General features: G+C 41.6%; 1 protein-coding gene across 1 annotated transcript in view; it reads right to left on the minus strand.

The window, feature by feature from the left end:
• Window positions 1-24,548, minus strand: part of snrka (SNF related kinase a) — a 44,078-nt gene that overhangs the window by 11,659 nt on the left and 7,871 nt on the right. Inside the window, exon 3 of the mRNA XM_070835534.1 lies at window positions 6,554-6,695. Coding sequence (XP_070691635.1) covers window positions 6,554-6,695 — 142 coding nt within the window. The remainder of the gene's footprint in view (window positions 1-6,553; window positions 6,696-24,548) is intronic.

Below are 24,548 nucleotides of genomic sequence, written 5' to 3' on the forward strand. Positions count from 1 at the left end.
TAGACTAAGAATATAATCACACAACATACAGTGCTTAACAAATTTATCAGACCAGCTGTCATAAAAATGAGAAAACACAAATATTTTAGAAATCTGTCAACAACTTGTTTCAAATTAAACATTGTATTATTATTTATTAGGCAAATAACAAACTGGAACAACTAAACAGTCCTTATTCACATATTTTAACCAAAAATCTTAATATTCTGTTTGACCTCCTTTGATTGTTTTCATGTACTTTTCGACCGTCTCTTTTGTTATTGAGTTCCAAATAGTTCCCAGCTGTTCCCAGAGACTTACTTTGGATTAAATTTGTGTGTGATCTATTTTTTAATTCAATAAATCCCAGATCTGTTCGATAGGATTCAAGTCTGGACTCTGACTTGGCCAGTCCATCAGTTCCTCTACTCCAGATTCCTTTTACATCATTTCAAATACATCATTCTGATTAAAGAGCTGCACATACTGGTGGGTTAACCATTACAGAAATTAAAAAAATATTTTGGTTATCAGCAATACTGTTAATTTATGGCAGGGGAGGCAAACACCTTACACTGGGTGGTGGTCTAATACATTTGTTAAGCACTGTATATCAAAGTTAACATGTAGAAAACAGTACAATGGAGTACTAGATACATGAGAAAATGACAACTTACACAATTTTGGCTCTACAGGAGAGGAAGTGCAGTTTTTACTGTCTCAAAGCAAAAAATTGATCTATGGAGGCATTGTTGCTGATCAGAAGCTATGAAGAATTTGTTATTTCAAGAAGTTCCAGTCTTCAAAACCTGCTTTCAACCCCATATTCCATTAAAAAAAATGTCAAACTGTTTTATTTTATTGTTTTATTAATACTGTCATCAACAATTCCCTTGAAATGCCCAAAACCAACTAGCTACTATTGTCCAAAGCTTCATATGTTGTAGCTGTAACATCTACTCCTGACACATCAGAGAGGCAACCTGTTGCACTCAGTGACACACTCACACACTCAGCGCTGTTTCTTCTGAAATAACACCACAGCTGCATTGTGAATCTCTGGACACGATCTGTGTTAGGGAGATGTGAGTGAGCATGCTTGGGGTGTTGTTCTGTGTTAACACTGCTCAGATGAATAACCTTTACTGTAATGAAGAAATAGGCCATCCAAATTTAAGACGGGAGCCTTCGTCTGCTTAGATGAATTTGTGTAGTCATAAAAGAGAGTGAGGCTGTGGTAAACCAACGATTGTTCTCTACTACTCGCTACTGCGAGACATCGACAATAAGGCGATCTCTCATTGTTATTACTTAGCCATGTGGCTCACTTGCTGTGATTAGCTGAACTTGTCCTATTCCAGACAAAAAACCAGAAGAATTTGACCTGATAAAATAAAAGTCACATAACAGCAGGGCAAAATTTGTTTATATTGCTACACTCAGTGATTTGTTTTTGATAGCATGCAAATTAACCACCCTAAAAATCAGGCTCTATGTAAAAAGGCCTTTATTTTGTAATCTCGGAGAAGGACGAGAGAAGGTGACACCCTCTGTTGATGCGCTTCAGTAATTTCTATTGCTCCCATAAAGCACAGCAAATAATTAGCACCCCTGTAAGGTGCAAAACACATCCACTACAGCACTTAGCGAATTAATGGCAGTCTAAAAGCCTAAGCTGGTGTGCACACTTGAAGAATGTACCTGCACACAGAACAACACACTCCACCTCACAAGCAACAGATAGCCCACTAGTGTTACAGGACATCCTCTTCAACTACCAGTGTACCGTATGTGGTACTCTAACGGACACTTGCTACCCTACAACTGGCTGTCTTGTCCCATCCCTCGTTCTCGCTCCTTTGGGACCTCTACAGAAAGAGGCTGTATGGTACTTGCAGTCACACGGGGCCGCCTGCTCATATATTTTCCTCCACTACGGGTTACACACACTCACACTGGTGTGTAGCTAGCACACATTCCCACGGGAAGGTGTGTGACTTCATGTGAGAGAGATCCCACCAACCCACAAGCTGGAGAAAGTGTTAGTGTGTGAAAGGGACCACCGGAGAGAAATTAGCATCACAACATGCATGGATACGTCTTGTACTCATCCAGATTCAAACAATGGAATTAAACGGGCAATGAACTGGCTGAATCCCAGCTCTGATTTATCTCAGTGTCGTGTGATGTGTGTGAAGCAAATACAGAAAATGAGGTTGAGGTTGAGTGTATGTGTGTGGGTGTGTGTGTGTGTGCGTGTGTGCGTGTGTGTGCGTACTCCATGTGGTTTGTACAGTAATGACAGGAAATGAAGGAACATAGTGTTCTGCTTGGTTGTGACTAGCTCAGTCCTGCATGATCACCATCCGCACGCTGTCACACTGTGACAAACAGCGCGTTTGTCTGTTTCTATTTCTGGGTGGTAGTGGGTGTGTAAAACAAACATTTTAGTTCGAGTCCAAACCCTAGAAATTAAAATCAAAGATGACAAAAACAAACAAAGCTTGGAAGGTGGAGGGTGTGGGATCACAAAAGCGAGCCTGTGAATAATTAATTAATTGAGGCATGTAAATGCATTTTGGTGAGTCAACGGGGAATAGAGAGCAGAAACATCAGCACACAGAGGAAAGCCACAGACAGGAACACACGAAGAGAAAGGAGAAGATAGTGTTGATCCAGTGACATGGCATAAAAAGACCATGGACCTTGTGGTAAGTGTTATCTAGAGGATGAGAGCATCAAAAACCAAACACTCACAGGAAAGCGTGACTTTGCATACACCTATGTCTAAAACTGAGCCTACTTAGTCCATAATTAGTGACAGACTGTCAAAGACAAGCTAGAAACCCTTATCTCCAACCTCATCACTCTTCGACTCTTTGCTCTCCCTTTCCTCCTTCTGGCAAAGGGTGATGTTTAATATGAGCAAAGGTCAAATACAAGCCACTTATCCAATTATATGGAAAGCTCAGCTAGTGTGCAGCCACCTGCATATGAAACAGCAGTCCACTGGGCTCTGAGTGTAGACGGAGCTACCAGCTCCACCTGATATCACTTCAATACTCGGTAATTAGAAGCCCTAAATACTGTGAAAATGTCAAAACAGTTGGACATTATTTAATATGGGGTGTTCAGTTCCTTAGGCAGACCCAGTTGATAATGGTGGACCTCTTTTTCTAACAGCACTGGGAATGAGCGCCTAAAGAAACTGATGTTGGTGTTAAACAGGAGATTCCTGTGAGTCTTTTGGTAAAAGGAAATGTCAGTAAATGATTTGGTAACTTTCTTCTAAAGCTAAAAATTTTACAAATCGTACATTATCTGTAAAACTGTATTTTTCAGACGGTGCCGTGCAGCGTAAAATAACGGCTCTTTTCAGGAAAAGCTGAGCTGACATAGACCCAAACAAAGATCTCTCCACTACTGAATCAGCTTGGATACTCCTGGTCCTCTGCTGGGTCATCAATAACTCTTCAGGCAGAGAGAAGAGACGAAGGGACAACAGAAAGCCACGGCAGGTTTAAACTTGTTCAAATTCCATATAATTGTTTGGTTCTTTCATTCCGCATCTTAGTTTCTAGTGTACATTTGTTATTGGAATTCCCATAATGACCAGCACAGGCCACCCATCACTGTTTGTTTCCACCCTGTCTTGCTAAAGAAAAGCAAGCAAAGCGAGATAGTGACAATTCCTATGGTGCAACTTTGTAGTTTGCTCTTCTCCAAAGTCGGCTAGCAGCAGTCACACTTGCACTATTGACCAAGTTATCTGATAGCGATGAGGTGATTTGGACATATCAGCAGTCTACATAAAGATAAAGAAAAAGTACCACAAATAAAATGATATCCAGCAGGGTGCGGCCATGGTGGCCCATAACGCACCCACATCTTCTCTATTCCCTGTAATTATAATTTGTGGCCTTGCAAACTCTTTTTCCTGCTAACTAAAATAAAAATGATTTTGTGATAACTTGGTAGATATGTCCTATTTTTTAAGACTTTACTTGAGACTTGAGGCACTTTGCATGATTCAACAGACCCACTTTAACCTCTGCAAAAAAGAATCCTTTCAAAATCATTTCAAAATCTTGATTATGCCTGGGTCAAGTGTTTCTTTAATGGCAAAAATCCTAGACTGTATTAAGATGAAGCATCAGCAGAGGCAGGTTGGACATTTCAAAACTGTGAAAGGGGTGGATAATTCTCCAGTGAGTGACATGGTAAAAATATAAGCTTGAGACTCAGCATGCAACAAATAGCTCTTCTGCTCTGAAGTCAAAGCCCATCAGATTGCTCACAGCTGCTTCAGCTTAGCACTTCAATCTAGTCAGATCTCTCCTTCGACACAGAGAAGATAAGCGTTTATTTCCTGTGTCTAAAAATACTCTGATGTGCGGTGAGAGTATGGAAACTAAGAATTGGCCTTCACAGCATGTTGAGCTCAGTGGCTCTGATGCCATTGCTGATGTCCATGAAACCCACTCATTACCCACTGCATTAACTCAAAAACATGCGGGTGCTCAACTGAAAAAACAGTGGCTTCTTATTTCTGAAAAGTTTTAGTTTTCACCTCCGACAGTTTGTCTAATCTGATCCACTTTAATATGCAGGGTGTGTACTGCAGTCATATAATCAATTCTGCAAGAGGTCCTCTGGAGCACAAATTAAAAGATGTGATAGTCAAAAATGTAGACAGTAAGGTTAATAGCAGATACAAAAGGCTCTGGTCTCATTAACCTGAAGAAAAATCTGTGTGGACAAAAGATTGGGTCGGTATTTTAAAAAAAAAAAAAAAAAAACTGTATCATGAAGATTTTCTTGATTAATTCTGGTCAAAGTTATTGGAAAAGCCGCCCATTTATCCTGCTTCAAAAATTACCCCAGTGTATCTTGAGAGAATTAATTAGTACAAAATTAAGAGTGTGATTTACTAACACACGGTTAATTATGCAACTGCTAATTTATTTGCCTAACTGCCTAACTTATTTTGAGTGTGGAACATGTGTAGTCGTGAAAGGTTGGACTGCGCTGCTCTGCAGCTGGGCTGCTTAAACTGCTTGAAGGGTTTACGTCTCTGCCAGCTACTGGAGCAAATTGGTCTTCAGGGCCTGGAATAAATTAGTGTGACTGGTGACTGCTGTTTTCCAGTTGCTTCTTGTGTACAAAGCAGATCGTGGAGAGCAGAGGTGTAGCTATAACTGATAATATAGGATATATTTGGTAGATTGTTTTTCTTGGATCGTTTGTTAAAGACAGCAACATATTCATGATGCACTTGGTTATTACATGATGTCATTAACGTCCTTATTATGCATAGTTTATATTAATATAATTATCTGAAACAATACTGATGATACAGTATATGCATGTATATCCATCTTACACTGTATCTAAACATAGACTGTAGATCACAATAGTGGCCTTGTACTGCTGATATGTGTAGATATGAAGGTACTGGTGGGTCAAGCTTTAAAGTTGGGTATATCATTCAAATACTATTGAGATGTCGGGGTTATAACAGAAAACTACTAATAATGAGTAGGCCTGAGCCCTGTTTTTACAGATCCTGAGGTTTTCATGGTGCTGTAGGCTGCATCCAAACAAATCAGTGCATCTCAGGTGAGTTAATACGTTAGTAATGAAAGTTAGCTGTTCACCAATGATATTTATCACCTGTGTGTTGAATTTCAAAAGGTATTTGGAATGTGTTGACTTTTTTTTAGTCAACAGAGGCAACAAAGATGGAAATTTGTTTATTAGCTTGTTTTCTGTGACAAAACTTTTAATAATTTTTGTTGTTTTTTTTTAAACCTCGTTTAGCCAAGAGTTAGTTCTGACCTGACAGCCCACGGTACAGATTTACAGATGTGCTCACATGAAGAGATATTCGTACATACTCTCTTGCTACTGACTGTGCTGCAGAGAAACTCATTAATATTCTATTACTGAGTCAGTGATGTATTTAAATAATGCCTGAGAGAAGGTTGCTAATGGTAACATAATTACTAATTAAACTTTCTACTTAACAGATATTTCTCCTGCTGAGAGCAAATTACCTTTTAGTAGGTCTGAAACACTGAATGTTGATTGAAACATGGTGAGTCATGTTTCCATCCACGCAAAGAGCATAAGATAACCATGTGACCCAAAAAACCTTGAGAAAGTTAGCCAATATGCTAGTTGAGCTTTGCTACACAGTGACATAACTTCTGATTGACTGTCTTAGAGCAAATAATACATGTTTTACATTTACAAAAAGGGTGGAAATATGGCAACCATAGCACCTAACCCTACCGTGATCAGGTCTCTGGTGCAAGCTACGGCCTCCAGCGGCAGACTACAGGCCATGTCGGCTTAATACAATTGGCTGTTCTCCAAAGCACAAGAACAGTACATCGACGGGATGTAGTCATATATGGAGGGATATGGATAAGTGGAGCAGGATAAGACAGAGTGCAGGCAGAGCAGAGCAGGGAATAAAAAACACTAGAACAAGCTCCATATTGTTCAACGTCTTATTACAAAAGTCACACCATCAGATGTTTCGTGTGAATGCTGTGTATGTATCACTCACTCTTTGCAGGCGCTGGAGACGTGGGCCGGTACGGTGTATTTACAGTCCATGATCATGGTGAGGGTCTCACTGTCGTTAGCCTCCTGGAAGGGTGGCTGGCCGCATACCAACATGAAAAGGATCACACCGAGACTCCAGATATCTGAGGAAGAGGAAACCAAACAGAAATGCAATATGAAACCTTATGTACTGCCAGACAAATACAAGTTGTCATTTCTTTTCTTTTTTCTTTAAATACAGCATACATGATCAAACCATGTGTAAATACTATAGACATTTGAATGGAGAACTCCCACACTGTGCTAGGGGCAAACACTAGAAACACTTATCATAATATGAATTATCATTGAATGCATTTACATACAAAAAAAATACAGAGTCAAGGACTTGCTGCTGAAAGAAATAGCGTAGGTCAGCCTATGTGCCCACACTCATTCTGTATGCTTTTATTTAGTATTTTATGATATCATTAAGTAAATTAAACCCCAGTTAATCACAGCTTGCAGCATCTACTGAAGAAGCCACAAATATGTTCATGTGCACAATCAATAAAACAGTCTAGTGGAAAAATTGACTTGTGAAATATTACTAAACCTTTTGTATTGTGTCAAACACACTGCTGTATCTATTCAATTCAAAGTCTGAAAAGGTTGTGAACGTCAACTAGTGCGTTTTCACAGACTGTTTTGTCAAACGGGAGGTAAAATTGGTGACTGTGCACTCTTACTCTTTGAACTGTCAACATTTTGTCACAGGATCCCGACACCTTTTCTAAAGTCAAGCACTTTTCAAGGATTTTCAAGGTGTATTTCCAGCACCCGTATGAACAGTGTACTGGACAATGCAACTCAAAAAGGCTTGAATTTTAATGCAGCATTTTTGAGGTTTGAAAAGTGCCTACATTTTTAATAATCAAGACGAAAATGCTTAATATTCCCATGATGGAGCTGCTGCTAGTCCACACAAACAACACCGACATCTTCTGTGTTTAAAACACACAACACATGTTGTTTCAAAGGTGTTTTCAGGGTTCCTGCACCTTCTGCAAAGTCAAATACTAGTCAAGCACTTAAGGATTTTTGAAATTAATTAGGCTCTTCCAGACTTATATTATTACAGTTTGAAGCACTTTATTCTAAATCCAAGTACTTTTCAAATCTTGAAAACACCACATTAAACTTCAAGCATTTTCAAGGACTTTCAGCACTCGTATGAACCCCCGTTATCTGTAAATATAACTTGCAAGGCAGCGATCAAAGGGCCCTGCTGTGCAGACGTCATCACTAATTGATGTCACTACAGATGATGCTTGAGTGGGAAGGACGTCTCATTTTAAAAAATGTTTTCCCCTCGATCCCTCCTTCCTCTTATGTCTTCCATCTGTATTAAGGAGAAGTGACTAAGATGGAAAATATGCCATTGACTGGAAACTAGGAGACAATTAAGGGAAGTGGGATGTGCTTAGAGAGTCAACAAGAGAGGCAGAGGCAAGTGTGAGAGGAACGTCCAAGTTTATGTCAATTGTGTCTGACAATTATGTAAGTTCATCTGTGTGTATGTATGCTTATTCAACTGTGCATATCCACACTTGGTAGTTGGACTCTGGGAAAGAAGCAGAAGCTCCGGGCCATATCAACTTTACAACACACCCGACCAAACACACAGGTCCTAACATAACCATATCATCACATACAAACATTTGGGAATTTGTTAGACCACTTCTACCTCCAATTCCATGTTTAGAAGAGAAGCAGAGCCAAGTCAGCCAGGCTGGGAGGAAAATGAGACTACACCGCAGCTCCAGTCATTTATTGGCAGCTTTGAAGTAATTACCATGATGAGGATATTTAAGCAACTTTCTAATTAAGCTAAAATGCTCAGATGCCCTCAATGCTTAATGGCTTGGCAGAATGGAGGCCTGATGATGCACAAGAAAAAATGCCAGATACTTTAAAATCAAACTCAGAATACAGACTTTTTTTGGCTGAAAAGCTTGATAAAGACTTTCCACATGGATTATGAAATGCTTTTAGCCGCAGGCTTAGCCTTGAGTTCTCTATCTGACACATTCCAAATTGGACTAACTCTATCTTTAGACCCTGCTTTGCTGGGTTAGTATCAGCATTACAGGACTTAGTCTTAGCCCTAGGCTAAGCAGTGCTGTGTAGAGTCAAACTAAGTGAGCGATCATTCAGAGAGCGAGCAGAGTGAGCTGGGCAGAGTGAAGAGTGCTTTTGAGAGCATTCATTTGAGAGAAGGGTGCAGTTGATTTAAGTTAATGTCATTTGTTTGGTTTGGACTTTAATACAATCTAATCAAATTCAATCTCATGACACACCTGTGCTCCACCAACATGGCTGACCGACACCGCTGCTTTAGCTCATGTCTGTGGCTCCTGGCTGTCACAGCCAGCAGGGTCAAGGTTTCTGCTACAGCAAGCATGGCACAGTATAGGAGAGGAGTGTCCCTGAGGCATGTTTTACACCACTGCCATGTCTCCATGTTCACTGGACAGTAGTGAAATGACAGGGCAATGTAAACACTGGGCTCAGCATGCATAAGGAAGCAGGTGTGGCAGACAGTAGTCCACAGTTTTAGCTTGTCTTACGGGAGCTGAATCCCCACAAGCAAAACACAGGCCATGGAGCAGTTTAGAGGATAATTGCTGTTTTCTGTCTCACTTCCAGATGGCATTTGTTCTGAGAGAAGGCAAAAGTGAAAGGCATTAGTAACACTGAGCCACTGCAAAGCTTTACAAATGGGGTGTTACAGGGACAACAGAAGCAGCTGATGATTCTGTCTAAAATGAAATATGCATCAGTGCGGTCACTGTGTTCCTAAACCCATTCACAAACGCAACTGCAAGGACCAAACTTTGTGTAATGGCTATTAGTCAACCAGACCAAGCCTTTCATTTTAGGCATGTTAATGGACCAAAAAGCTGCCTGAATACATGATGATAAAACAACTGGTGTAAAACATGTCCAGCAGCTCACTGTGCTCAACATCACCACAACTGCAATATTCTGGAAACCTAAAACAGCTGTCCTCCAGCCTCCTGCTGAAATCTAAACAGACACGGATGTAGAGAAAGGTTAGCTCTGCATGACATCCTTGTAGCTTCTCGTTGCTCGGTGTACCAATTAGGGTTTCTGCAATGTGTTGACAAACACAGGATCAGGCTCTGCCTCTGCTATCACACTGAGGGGGGGCTGTGGCGAAGCACGTGTGCAAGTGTGTTCTTCAGCTAAGACACATCACATCTTGGATAATTTCGCTTGCAATCTCTTAAATGGTGGACTTGGTGTTTTGGCTGGACATTAAGATGCTGATTGGCACTCAAAGGACTTATTTTTAACTGTCCTTCATGTCTAAATGTGAGGTCGGTCTCTTGAATGTGCTCACAGAGGGAGTCCTGCTCAGCCCTACAGGTTGTACCCCCTCCAACAGGCTGACACATTGATACTGAGGTAGTAAGCACACAAGTGAATCTTTGCCTCCCTACTGTACCCATCTATCGTGATTTAGATCCATTTGTGCATGGGAGAGCATCTCCTTTGTAGCAGGAGTCATGATTTTTTTTTTTATTATCCTACAGCAGAACACGCAGGGCTTTTTTTTCTCCAAAGCACTTTTAACATTTCATTCACACACCATTCATGAACTAATAGGAGGTGGCCAACCGACTACTTACATAAAAAAAAGTTGTGTAAAGCCTTTTGTGGCTCCAGAGGGAGCTGTGTGAAGTTTGATAAATGCTGATGCATTGTGGGTAATGTAAGCACCAGGTTTTGGAGAATGAGAGCTGATAATGGAATTACCTTTGCTGGCACTGATCCTGATCTGAGTCCTTCAGTATTGGGTATGTGCCAGTATAGTCTGTTCAGATACTTATATTTACACTAAAGTCGATTAAATATGCAAACTGAAAGTAATAAACAGTTGTAGCTCCTAAAGCAGACACACCACTTTTAGTTATATTGTTCTTTTAAATAACAATGACAGAAAACAAGTTATTCAAATAAGTTTTTCACAGTTTGGTTAAGTATTCCCTAGAGAAAAGCGGAGTTAACATTTTCAACAAGGAACTTAAAGATCTACACTGAAAGAAATGTAGAAAGTAGCGTGGAAGAAACATATTTATCAAGAACAATAAATGTTCTTAATTAATCAAGCTATAGTTTGACACGCCTTCAGTGCACCTGTATTCCAGATGTGATGCCTGACTCTCCCAGCATGTCTCCACAGAGGGCAGCATAGCAAACTCAATTTATCCTGTGTGTCTTTCAAATAAACTCTGTATTCATGGACAGTCATGGCTGCCAGTATTTAAAAAAATCATGGGGCTCTCTGCCAAGATGCCCCTTACAGTATGCAGACATGGCGGCCTTGGCCTGAAGCCCAAGCGGTGGAATGGCTATGAGGCTGATCTGAGGGACAGGTTGATAGGCTGAGAAATAAACTGTCCATCACACCCCGTTCAGTTGACTGGAAGAGAGTTGTGCTGAGAAACATGTCTGAAAGCCAAATATTTGCTTTACGAGTCTGTTTAATTAAAGCAAACTCAGTGAAAGACATGGATCTTACGACTTGTTATCTATTACTGCTGAGCTGCCAAGGATGCACTCATATTTCCTGCCTCTGAACGTTTCTGGTGTTCCGACTTAAGTCCGGATGTTTTATTAAATAAAACATAAATGTTAAGAACTGTTGGAAGATTTCTAAATGACTGATTGATGCTTACACATCTAAGCAAAGACAAGAAGCTCAGGTGCTTACTTTATACCTTTTACTGGGCACAAGATGCCTGACAGTCTGACTATGCTGAATTCCAGCAAGGGCAACACAAAAGAAATCATTTCCTTAAAAGGATCTAAGTCGTAGCAGAGCAATTTGATGTTGTCCTGTACAATCGTCCTCTAAGGGTGGTCGTGCTGCCTCCTCACAGCGCTCAGGCCTCCAACTGTCACAATTACCGACAACCTGCTCAACAGCAAATACAAGTTTGCTTTCACTTTGCACGACGTGTGCGTGCAACACAGAACGGAGACTATTTCACAACAATAACAACAGCACTGTCTCCAGACTACTTCATTCATTTCAATGAGGTAAATGCATTCTAGCAGTTAAAATTGTTAAAAGTTAATTGACTGATCAAGTAGCCGATGAATTATTTTCCTCCTCCATACGTCATAATTCCTCCACACTGCATTCTGGCTCTGGGTGCAGGCAATATGGAGGAAAGTTCAACATTACATAAACTACCCACACAGTAATGATCCACAGTAATGATTTGTACAGGGTGCCAATAGCCAGATAACTGCTATCCGGCTATTTGGACCCAGTATGGTCAAAGTTTAATGTGGATATGGTGGCTGGATGGTTTAGATACAGGAAACACCCTGGAAACAAGGTTCAATTGCTGTGTGAGACCAACAATAAATTACATTTATTTGTTTGTAAACTTATATTTCAGTTTTCTTTTACTTTTATCAGTTTTCACTCGCAGTTTGGTTAGGTTTAGGCGCAAAAACAGCAATTCCCTCTAATAGAAGCCATGGCGCTGAAGAGATCGAGGAAACAGTTTGAACCTGGAGAGTTTTTTTGGCACAATAAATGGCAGATAATGCCACACACACAGCTGCCAACTCTGTGTGGTGGCTATCAGATGCACAACTAAATGCCAGATCAAAATAGCCAAAATAGTTTTTGTTTTAGGTAGAAACCTCTAGATAGCCTCTGGATAGCCAAATTCATAGTTTAATACACCACAGAGGTACGTGCATATAGAACTTTGTGACCTAGACACTAACCAGCAAAAGGATGTATACTGTCTACTGATAGAAATTCAAACTATCAAATGTTTTCTGACACCCAGTTTGCAGGCAGTCCACAGGCTTCTCATTAGAAAACCACTTTCAAGCAATCTTCATATGAAATTTACAGCTGCAAGATTACAAGGCACGAAAAAGGCACATGCACACACACACACACACACACCATAGTCACATTAATGGACAGCATTTCTAGAAGCTGTCACTAGCATGTGCGGAGCTGTCAAGCGGAAGGGTACTCACACACTCCTCAGACCCTTACACTCACACACACATGCTCTCATCACATCAACATAAATGGTACTGTCATTGGCAGGCAGATCGAGTGGAGAGAGCACTCTGGGTGACAGCTGTAGATCTGCTTAACATCTCTTTGTCACATTCAGACATGCTGCAGAGCCACCATTGCACCATATGTGGGAGACTGCTGTCCTGCTTTCCAGAGAAACTTTCAATTATATGACCCGTAGCCAGTGCTTCTCAGTGCTAGTGTCTACTTGGTCTGCAAAAAAAGATCATTTTCATTATCAAGTAATCTTATTGTCGTCTCTATTAATCACTTAATTGGCGCCGTCAGGACAAATCCCCGAGCTGATGTCCTCAGATTATACTTTGAACGGCTGCTTGCACAAAATAAGCAAAGCTCTTCCATTTACTATCAAATAGAATTGAGAAAACAAGTCTAAAAGACAAATATTTTCCTTTTTACAATAAAATAAGCTAGAAAGCCTGTGTGCATTCATTTATTGTGTGTGTCCTGTACTGAAATCTGTTTCTTATTTTTGTTAAATAGAATATTTTGTCACCTGTTGTTCATCTGAGTTACTGTAGCTGGACTGCCATCCAACTAAACTGGGGTATGACTGTCAGTCAACGCTAGCATTTAGCCCAAGAATGAATTTTACCTAATATTATTTATGTTTAAGCAATATTTATGTAACCTACTAACCGACAAGTCTAAAATAGTTCAAGACACAAAAAGAGAGAACATGAGTGGGTGAGTGAGAGAAATTAAACTGAAACAGAGTTTCACTCTGGCAGACAGAAAACGTAGTAAGGACAGACGGATGTCTATGCAGAAAACACCTTCACCTTCACCTTCAATAACTTGAGGCACTGGTGGGCTCCCTCTCTCCATCACACAGGTTGATGCTGCCAGATTGTTTGTAGCAGTCTGGTATGAATGTGGGTAGAACGGCATGCTCACTGTCCCACATAAAATACAGGGTTTAGGTTTGAAGGTTTGATTTTCTTCCTTTGTAGGATTGATAGAAGGTCTGAGTCTCATCTTGGTCTATGGTTACAAAGCCTTTGTTAGTGACTGACTGTCCTCAGTCTGGAGAGCCATTACTGCACTTTGCTTTTCTCTACTGGCTTGTCTGAAGCTTCATCAAGCGCGTCTTTGCTTTCAAAAAGGCGGCCACTCAGTCTGTACTTCAAATTACCAGGGCTGTCAGACACTTCTGAGCCTTTGTAGTCTGATGTTTCGGACAACATCTAAAAAGGCATTCAAACTTTCCCAATGATAGATCTGAAATCGAAGTTGTACTTGTGTTGACGAAGAAATTAACAGAACACGGTCTGACTATACTCAGAGAAATCAATGGTCACAAAGGAAATGTATTCTTCAGCATAAAAGCAAGTTTTGTCCTTTGTAAAATCAATGTGCTTCCAAATAAACATTTTATAAGCATCATACAAGATCGAGTGTCCAGGATCTCTATCTGGACTTCAAAGTTTCTTTAAAGTTGTACATCCTCAACTTGTAATTACGGCAGCTACTATTAACACGATAATGCAGTCAACTCCAATAACCTTGGAGTATAGCATGATGTGTGCATCTTCAGGAAGAGAGAGAAATTCAGGCAACAACAGTAAGGTCTGTGGAAAAGAAAACATTGTCATGTCGAATGTATCTCATCTCTCTTATAAAGCATCCTCCTCCCCTCCTCTTGATACGTCTGAATGTGCTACTGATTCCGCTATAATCTGCAGTAAATTGTAAAAATGCAGACACACACCTGCAAATAAAGCTTAAAAATTGTCCTGGATTGTCAGTGTGTGACAGCGGCCTTGAAATGTGGGGGAATTGCACAATGGACTCAGTATACACCTGAATTTCAAACAAAAGCAGGGTAATTCTTTACATCCTGTTCAGAGCCTCCATTCAAGACATTTGAATCGCTTTTCAGTCTCATTTAACAGCTCTCAGGTATTTCTACTGCCTCTTGTCATGCAGTCAGCCGACTGTGGCATCTAAAGTGATTGGCAGTAAACAGACCAAGAAATCACGTCTAAAAGGATGCTACGGATGGTCGAGGACAATAAATGTGTGACGTCTCCGACCGAACCGGACCTGACTGTGGACAACAGCACAGGAATAAATAGACAGAAAAACACTTGACAGACAGACTTGATTAACAAGCACAACCCCCACCACCCACGCAGAGTGGCTGAGGCTCAAAAGGTTTATAGCAAGCAACAAAAGTAGAGGGTTAGGAGGGATTTTTTCCTATGCTGTTCCAAATGTTAACTGTATCACTGGGGCATATTTCTCCTCCTCGTCCTGCTTGTGAGATAAAAAGCGACAGATGTTGAAAACAACCATGGCACACAAGAACAGCCAGGATGCATTGATGCAAACACCACATCAGTGCGTCACTGCACAGAGGAGGGGGGTGTGTTTTGGCATGAGAGAATATAAAGTAATGTGTGTATGTGTACGCTGTCTTTGCAAATGTTGGGTAAGTGTGCGCAAGTGACTGACACGATGAAAGAGAGGGTGAGAGTAAAGCAGAGACGGTGGGGGGGGGGGAGGAGAAATATGCTAGCTCGCAGTGACGAGCAGAGCTGCTGTTTCTGAATATGGATGAGAGCCAGAGCCCCAGAATAAAGTGCAGTTCTCTCCCAGGCATCTCCTGCCTCATGTTGTCTTACGTTAGCATGACGGCTGGAGGCTCATCCTCTGCTCTGAATGTGGAAGAGACTAAAATCCCTAACTCTTAAACTACTAGCATGGTCAGTTTAGTGTGTTAGCATGCTAATATTTGCAAATATCACTAAAACTCAGCGGTGGGAAGCAACCATGTACATTTAGTGTGCATTTTGAAGAGGTACTATATTACTGGAGTATTCTAATTTCATGCTACTTTATACTTCTAGTCCTGCACCTTTCAGAAGGAAATATTGTCCTTTTTCTTTCAATTTAAAAGCAATAACCACTCGATACTTTTCAGATTAAGGTTTCCATAATCCTTGAAAATATGATGCATTTGATAGTGCTTCTATTAGCCTCCTTCTTAGCGAAAAACCATGATAACTAAAACTAGGGCAAGCCCGAAAGAAAAATGATTCTAAGCTGAGTGACCATCAATCCTTTCTCCTCTGCACATCTAATTAGCTGGACAGCATGCAATTATTCATGTTTGTCTTTGTGTCCTGTCTAACAACAGGAAACCAACGCTTGACTGATCATCCAGACCTATTTCAAGTGTGTGTGAGCTTGTGTGTTTCATGCGTACTGGCATTTTCTATTACAACAATGTTTGACTGGACTCTTGACTTGACATGACTTTATTCTTGGGGCATTTAGTTATAAAACAGATCGCGTGCTCCTGCACCAGTTTTCCCACAAATTGTCAGCTCTTTTGATTGGCTCTTATAAATACGTTCCATTTAGTTGTGGTTTAGCAAAGAAAAATGGGTTGTGTAACTATAAACAACCCCAGGCCCTCCTAGGAATCTGTGGCAAGACAAAAACTGTACTAGTGTAATAACCAGGCCGATGAGCTTGACCCAAGAGTGACCTGCAACACATATGCTCCTTCACACGCACACAGAAATAAAACACACAGAAATACTTTCTCTCTTCAAGCTATAACCCCAAAGGTTAGCATTACAGCTACTTTTAGTACTGCTCAGGTTGCGTCTGTCTATTCATTTGTGCTATAATTATCTGTGTGTGTGTGTGTGTGTGGTGAACACTGTCTCTTACGTGAGTCTGCATTTGTTGATGTGTGCCCGAGTTTGACCTGAGCCAGAGATGGAGAGGGGTGGGGAGTAGAGGCAGAGACCCCCAGGGACCACGGGCACACTACCTCACACCTGGCTCACTCGCGGCAGCATCCGTTACTATAGCAACGCTCCCAGTCTCAAATCAGAGATTGAAACGAGCCTCTGTCAGGCCCTCTGGCAAATCTGTCCACACGTACACACTCGCACACAAAAACACGGCAGCCCTACACATCAATATTTGTCTATAATCTTGCCGTCTTACAGTCTGGCAAAGTCAAGTCTGCAATTATATTTCACATTTACATTAAAATGTAAATGTGCTACATTCCCAAGTGATTCACACACAGACGGCGCTTGAATTTATATTTGCACCACTGATGCAAGCAGTCAGTGCTGAATACAACGGCACTCTGCTTCTATAAATGCAAGAAGGAGCTGAAAACTATCAAAATAGCACTTTTCTTTCTGTAGTCCCATTTCAGCTTCAACAAACAAACAATGCTCTTAGGGGAAACAGGATGGGGAGAACCCAGCCCCTCTTTCCTCTATGCTCCTCTACTTCCCTTCCCCCTCCCCTACTCAACCTTACTCACACTCGCATTTGATTCCTTTGCTTTTACATCTTTGTCTTTCTCTACAATCATACACCTGAATCCCCTTGTCTTCATTATTTCTTCTGAACTTCCTATCGTTTCATCAGCATCCTCCACTTAACTCCAGCTCAATCTCATTAGGTCCTGATTTTAAACCCTGCAAAAGTCAGGGTCAATATCTCCTCAGTCGACCTTTAACCACTGCTCCCTTTCTTCCTCACTCACCGTCCTATAATTGTCTGTCTTGGTGTTGAAGCCCACCATGTTCCACTTTTCTTGTCTTTCCCTTCTCAATCCCCCCACCCCCAACAGACACACACATGTCTCTGCAATCTCATGACCATCCTCTCTTCCTCTTCCTCTTCCTCCTCCACCTCCTCCTCCTCCTCCTCCTCCTCCTCCTCCTCCTCTCTGTATTACAGCGGCACCATGATGCTTTAATTAGCGACTGTGGGATTTTGTCTCTTGGCATCTTTTCCTCTCCTACTCTGCATTCAGGCGTTTTGCTCTGATAAACCACCATGCAGCTTGAAATGACAGCAGCCGCGGTGCCAATAACAGGGGACCGTTTTTAAGGAGCTGGACCAGATCAGCACTGAGAAACCCTATAATTAATAGTTTTCAGAATTTACACTGTAAGGTTTTCTTTGTGCCGGCACTAAAATGATCAAGGCTCCAGTCATTTAAAATGGTATTACAGAGTTGACAAAACAATTTCACCTCAAGGTTCATTTAGGGGCTCTTCTGAAAATCTTTCAACAGAATCCCAAAGGCCTCATCAGCAGACTGAGTTATCGGCTACTACAGAACTGTAGAGGTCATGGAGCGGGTCGTCCACTAATCAGAAGATGGGTGGTACATCCCCAGCTCCTCCAGTCTGCATGTCGAAGTGTCCTTGGGCTAGATATTGAACCCTAAATTGCTGTGTCTGTAAGACAGGTTAATTTCCTCCCTGAAGAGCAGGTTGACTTATTTACTTCTCATGATTCTGAACAAAAAGGCCAAAAAACATTTTGTCAAACTATTTTAAGAAGACGAATGAAGGTGTAAAAACTGCACCACTTGCAAGTATGTTGTTTCATCAGACAACACAAAATGTGGAAGCTCATTTCCAAGAATAACACATGAGCAGCCTATCTTACAAGACTCATCATTAAGCAAATGTAAAATAAATTAAAACTCTGATAGGTTATCATGTAGTGATGCCAACGCTCACAAATCAAGCAATCAGACAATTCAATCTGATATTAAAGTGGTCTTATCTGGAATTCTTTTTCTCAGCTGAATTACTTGCATACAAGTCAGGACAAGCTCAACATACACACAGTGCATCCGGAAAGTATTCACACCCCTTCACTTTTTCCACATTTTGTTATGTTACAGCCTTATTCCAAAATGGATTAAATTCTTTTTTTTCCTTAATCTACACACAATACCCCATAATGACAAAGTGAAAAAAGTTTTTTAGAAATTTTGCAAATGTATTACAAAATAAAAAACTGAAATATCACATGTACATAAGTATTCACACCCTTTGCTATGACACTCAAAACTGAGGTGAGGTGCATCCTGTTTCCACTGATCGTCCTTGAGATGTTTCTACAACTTGACTGGAGTCCACCTGTGGTAAATTCAATTGATTGGACTTGATTTGGAAAGGCACACACCTGTCTATATAAGGTCCCACAGCTGACAGTGCATGTCAGAGCAGAAACCAAGCCATGAAGTCAAAGGAATTGTCTGTAGACCTCCGAGACAGGATTGTATCGAGGCACAGATCTGGGGAGAAACATTACAGAAACATTTCTGCAGCATTGAAGGTCCCGAAGAGCACAGTGGCCTCCATCATTCGTAAATGGAAGAAGTTCAGAACCACCAGGACTCTTCCTAGAGCTGCCTGCCCGTCCAAACTGAGCAATCGGGGGAGAAGGGCCTTGGTCAGGGAGGTGACCAAGAACCCGATGGTCACTCTGACAGAGCTCCAGCGTTACTCTGAGGAAATGGGAGAACCTTCCAGAAGGACAACCATCTCTGCAGCACTCCACCAATCAGGCCTTTATGGTAGAGTGGCCAGACGGAAGCCTCTCCTCAGTAAAAGGCACCTAAACGACTCTCAGACCATGAGAAACAAGATTCTCTGGTCTGATGAAACCAAGATAGAACTATTTGGCCTGAATGCCAAGCGTCACGTCTGGAGGAAACCAGGCACCGCTCATCACCTGGCAAATACCATCCCTACGGTGACGCATGGTGGTGGCAGCATCATGCTGTGGGGATGTTTTTCAGCGGCAGGAACTGGGAGACTAGTCAGGATAGAGGGAAAGATGAATGCAGCAAAGTACAGAGACATCCTGGATGAAAACCTGCTCCAGAGCGCTCAGGATCTCAGACTGGGGCGACGGTTCACCTTCCAACAGGACAACGGCCCGAAGCACACAGCCAAGATAAGGAAGGAGTGGCTTCGGGACAAGTCTGTGAATGTCCTTGAGTGGCCCAGCCAGAGCCCAGACTTGAACCCCATTGAACATCTCTGGAAAGACCTGAAAATAGCTGTGCAGCGACGCTCCCCATCTAACCTGACAGAGCTTGAGAGGATCTGCAGAGAAGAATGGGGAAAAATACCCCAAATGCAGGTGTGCCAAGCTTGTAGCATCATACTCAAGAAGACTTGAGGCTGTAATCGCTGCCAAAGGTGCCTCAACAAAGTACTGAATAAAGGGTGTGAATACTTATGTACATGTGATATTTCAGTTTTTTATTTTTAATACATTTGCAAAAATTTCTAAAACTTTTTTCACTTTGTCATTATGGGGTATTGTGTGTAGATTGATGAGGAAAAAAAAGAATTTAATCCATTTTGGAATAAGGCTGTAACATAACAAAATGTGGAAAAAGTGAAGGGGTGTGAATACTTTCCGGATGCACTGTATAATGTAGCTAGCCAATACCACAGTTATCAAAGTAAGCAGATATTCACCTGTCGATCAACAGGATCCAAAGCAACAAGCATGTAAGTTAACAAACATGTTAGTTTGCATATAAACCAGTTGCTGAATTTGCCTGCCAAACAGCCAGTTAGTCCTGCCTGTTGGCCTGTGATCATTCAGAGTGATGTGCCTCGTTGCACACAGCAGCACCACCTCTCATTTGTCATGGATCACTGAAAGGAATAATTACACCTAATAACCCTGTCTCCCTGCCTCCTTGCTGTCCTTTCTCTACAGTGGAGTCAAACTGTGATAATGGTTAATCCAGCAGCTGTCTTTGGTAAGAACTAAGGAGAACATCATTTCATTTCTTCATCTGCTCTCCTTTATTGCCCCCTTCTTACAAGGGGACATGTATCTAAGTCCTTATTTAGTCTGTGATTAAGAAAATCTTCATCGCTTCCATGTCAACTGGGAGTGGAAAAAGATACTGACAGCAACAAAGAACACATCGCACTGATTCACTGTTTGGCTGGCTCACCAAGCGCTGGTCAGATGCACTGCAGTGCTGGCTGCTTTATCTAGGATGTGAACTTTTGGATAAGTCAGCCAGAGAGCGCCTGTCCCGCTCAGTAGCTCAGTGTGTGTATTAATAGCGGATGTGTCAGATCCAGGGCAGACCAGACATCTGCCAGCTCAACCTGGACTGTTGTTAGGGAAGCGGAAGGGAACGGAGAAGATGACAGAGGAGCACATAAGCCAGAGTGAGATGGCTACGTCAAAATGGAAACATCTCACACTGAGACTGAAAACAGATAGGTCTACTAGTGCAGCGTACGACAGCACGCTCTGTGAGACATATCACACACCTCCTCTGCCTCCAGCTGATAACACAGCGAGCCTGCTGTGAACTATGGCTGCAAGTCATGCTAGTGGTGGATTGTACAGCTTCAATATATAGTATATCACAGCATTTTTAACATTTTCAATGGTAAAAATGGTACATCATGATACTCTGGGATTTCAACAGGCAGGTAATATCACTAGAAATGCTGCATATTAAGCTAATTAAGTGCATTCTGCTTAAAACAATCGTGATACCAGTAACTGAGTACTTCAGTCTATACCTCTGGCCACCGACCTTGCAAGCACATTGCAGCTCTCCGCCCTGAAGTTTTCGGACTGCTTAATGAGGTGCTTTAACATGTTACTTGTATTCCCATTTTTTCCTGCAACCTGCAGCCATTATTTCACAACAGACCTCACACTGTACTCCAAAATAAACAATATGCTTCCATTAGTTGATCTAAACAAAGGAGACATAGTGTCTTGAGACATAGGACTAAGGCTTGCTTAGCAATACTTAAGCATTTAAATGATCATATAAATTAGACAATGTGCCTCTGGAAGCTGAAAAGCAAATAAAACCCAGATTAAAAACCACTTCACACCGACATTTACCCTGGGACGATCCTAGGCCCCACAATTTAATTAGGACTATAGAATAGAGCAAATCACAAACCATTGTCATTTCAGACACCTCCGTCACAATATAAAGGCCTTTTCCATTCCCTCGTTACTGACTTTGAGGTGCACTCTAAGCTTGCCAAGGCCGAGGCTGAGTGAGGGTGTAAAGGAGACACTGTGGGCTGTGAGGGCATCAACAGGTTAGAGTGCAGTGGCTACAGAGGACTGACTGCAGGCAACAAGATCAAAACAACAGAGACTCCACAGTAGTTACAGCTCTGTCAAATAGAAATCCAAAGGGTGTCAATTCCTCCTCCTGAGTCATATCACAACTTTCAGTTCAAGTCTAAAAACTAATTGGAACTCCCCACTGTGCAAGTTTCACCTGACAACCTCCCAGGCAGCGAGGTAATCTAAGGGCAGCTAACAGTTCTAGTTTACTTTAGCTGAAGAGTGTAACTTTCATTAGGAGGAATGCCTTCTTAGTCCAATTTTTTTCCTTGTATTTATTATGCCCTGATACTGTAATTAATCACTAGTAGAGGGCTGCAGCTGGATCGAAGGGAATGTTTAATTTGAGAACGCAAGAGAAAAAGGGCATCGAGCAGAAGAAAAACTGTGTGTTGACAGTGCAGCGAGTGAATTAACGTAGCAGTAGAATAATGTACTGTCCATCTGCCCCTCCCAGGTCAGGATGCATTCATAAACTGAGTCAGCTATTCAAAATGGTTCAATAAAGTTCTTTAATTGTACTCATAATGGTCTCAAAAGTTACTCTCTGCCGCTGAAGGCACAGCAGTGCTTTCCTGGTATCTCCTCCGTGTGCTAAGCACGGTGAATTGAATATGACTTGGTTGGTTGTTTAGATTGTTCTGTTTATGTAGTGTGTGTGTGTGTGCATGTGTGTATTGTAAGAAGTGATTGAGAACACATAAGAATAAGAGCACAGAGCCAAAGAAGAAAATGGAGCAGAACACACTGTGATTTAGAGTCAAAACAATGCTTCTAAAGCCTGGTTACAGTTATAGACTGATATATAATCTTGTCAGCTGAGATACAGCTACACAAAAAAATAACCTTCAACTTATGTCTTGCAGAGGAGCATGCCCTCATGTCTGGAGACTGAGTGCAATTCACAACGTTGCCACCTGTCACCCCTTTCATTTGTATGTGTCTCTCTCCATTTGTCCTTCTCTCTTAGGAATCCAGCTAGCTTCGACTAATCCCAACCAGTGACAGCTGACCATTCGCTCTCTCGGCCACAGTGCTCAAGTAGGCCTCCATCCTTCCTTGGCTTTCTAAATCACTCTCTCACACACATACACAGTCATACAGACACATATCAGGTTACCCATAGGCCTTAACTGCATTTTTATCCTTTCAAATTAATACTAGAGGTGCAAGGCACCATTTGGTATGGACATCTGGCCATTGTAGTTGTACAACCTCAAGATTTTAGAGCAAAACTACGGCACAAGAAGATGCATCAGGATTGGGACAAGACCGATCATTCAACAACATACTATCAAACCAAAGCGCTATGTTTAAATGTAGAGGAGAGGAACAGAGTTTTACTACATTATTACAGACAGGTGTGCATCAGGGGACAGCACTGGGACTGGGATCCTGGGGGTTCCACAAGACGGAGATGGAGTGGGTGGATTAAACTTTGCTGCAGGCCGGAGCGGGCTGTCTGGAGCGCACACATTACAGCAGCAGGCAGTAATGTTCAGAAATCCAGAGTGAGCAGGAGGGAGCGGGATTTAAAAAACAGTCAGACAGCACAGCGCTCTAGTAGAACAATCAATTCTTGCATGTAGCCGCCCTCTAATACTCATGGGATGTTCATGCTGTTACTTATGTGAGGAACTCAGCCAGACCTGTCAAATCTAAGCTTCATTAGCAATACCGGTTTTAATGGAAATACAACGTGATCCATGTGCTCTGACATTCCCGTCCTCATTCACATGCAGCACTCCTCCACAGCCTCCTCTCTCCCTTGAGATTCATCTTCGCTGGAGGGCATCTTCCCCTGAGTGTCACCTCACACCTCAGTTTAAGTGGAACACACAGACACACTTACACAATTTCCCTCAGCAGTTTAACAGGCCCATAGTTTCTCAGCCACTTAATTAAGACTGGACCATCTATACAGTAATAATAATAATAAACACATTTCCAAACCACTTCCATTCTGGTCAATGAAGGCAGTAGCAGCAACACAATCGCATTATACCCGACCAAAAATACAACCCTGGGAATCAGGAAGGCTAAAACTAAGAAGAGCAACATTTTGGATCAAACTGCAGAGCTATCCAGTTGTCATTCCTTGTTCATATTTTTTGTGAGAAGGTTGTCTGTTATCCTCTGAAAGCAGCTCTAACAAACAACTCTAACCACTTCTCAGCTTTAGTTACCATTCCTGAGATACCTACTACTTTTAAATATCTTTGGTATGACAGGTCCTGGAAGAGTTCAGCTCAAAAACAATTAAAAAAAAGATGGTAAGCTTGTGTGTTTTTAGGACCCAGCACAGCTCTGTGAAACTTAAACTTTTTGACTGAGTGTAATACGGGTAAGTTAACATCTACAGACTACAGTGTATGGGATAAAGTTACTAAGCAACCGCCAACTGGTACTGGAGGAATAAATGCTGTCAGTGTGATCAAGATGCCTAAGTGAAAGTGAAAGTCAGAAGTTAGTCTGTATATTGGTAGTTTCATTTTTAACAATAAGGGCATGTTGACTAACTTCTGTGTAAAAGAAAGTAAAACACATACCTCTTATAAAAATAGAAAAGACTGACCTTTTTGTTTTACATTTGTAGGGTGGATCTCTGTGCACATACACACAAGGTAGCACAAGGTCTAATATTAAGATCTGGGTCTCCACCCAACACGGACCCCTACAGAAGCCGCCCACATTGATCCTGGGTCTGTTCCAGGTTTCTTCCCGTTAAAGGGGAGTTCTTCCTCCACTGTTGCTCAATATAATATCTGATGCTGCTCATGTGGGGATTCTTGAATCCTTCATTTTGAATTCATGAATCGTTGGGTCTCTCTCTTCATTAAAGAGTTTGGTCTAGACCTGCTCTTCATGTAAAGCGTCTCGAGATAACGCTGTTGTGAACTGCCGCTATATAAATAAAGATTGATTGATT

This window comes from Pempheris klunzingeri, chromosome 8 (assembly GCF_042242105.1).
Source record: "Pempheris klunzingeri isolate RE-2024b chromosome 8, fPemKlu1.hap1, whole genome shotgun sequence".
Lineage (NCBI taxonomy): Eukaryota > Metazoa > Chordata > Actinopteri > Acropomatiformes > Pempheridae > Pempheris > Pempheris klunzingeri.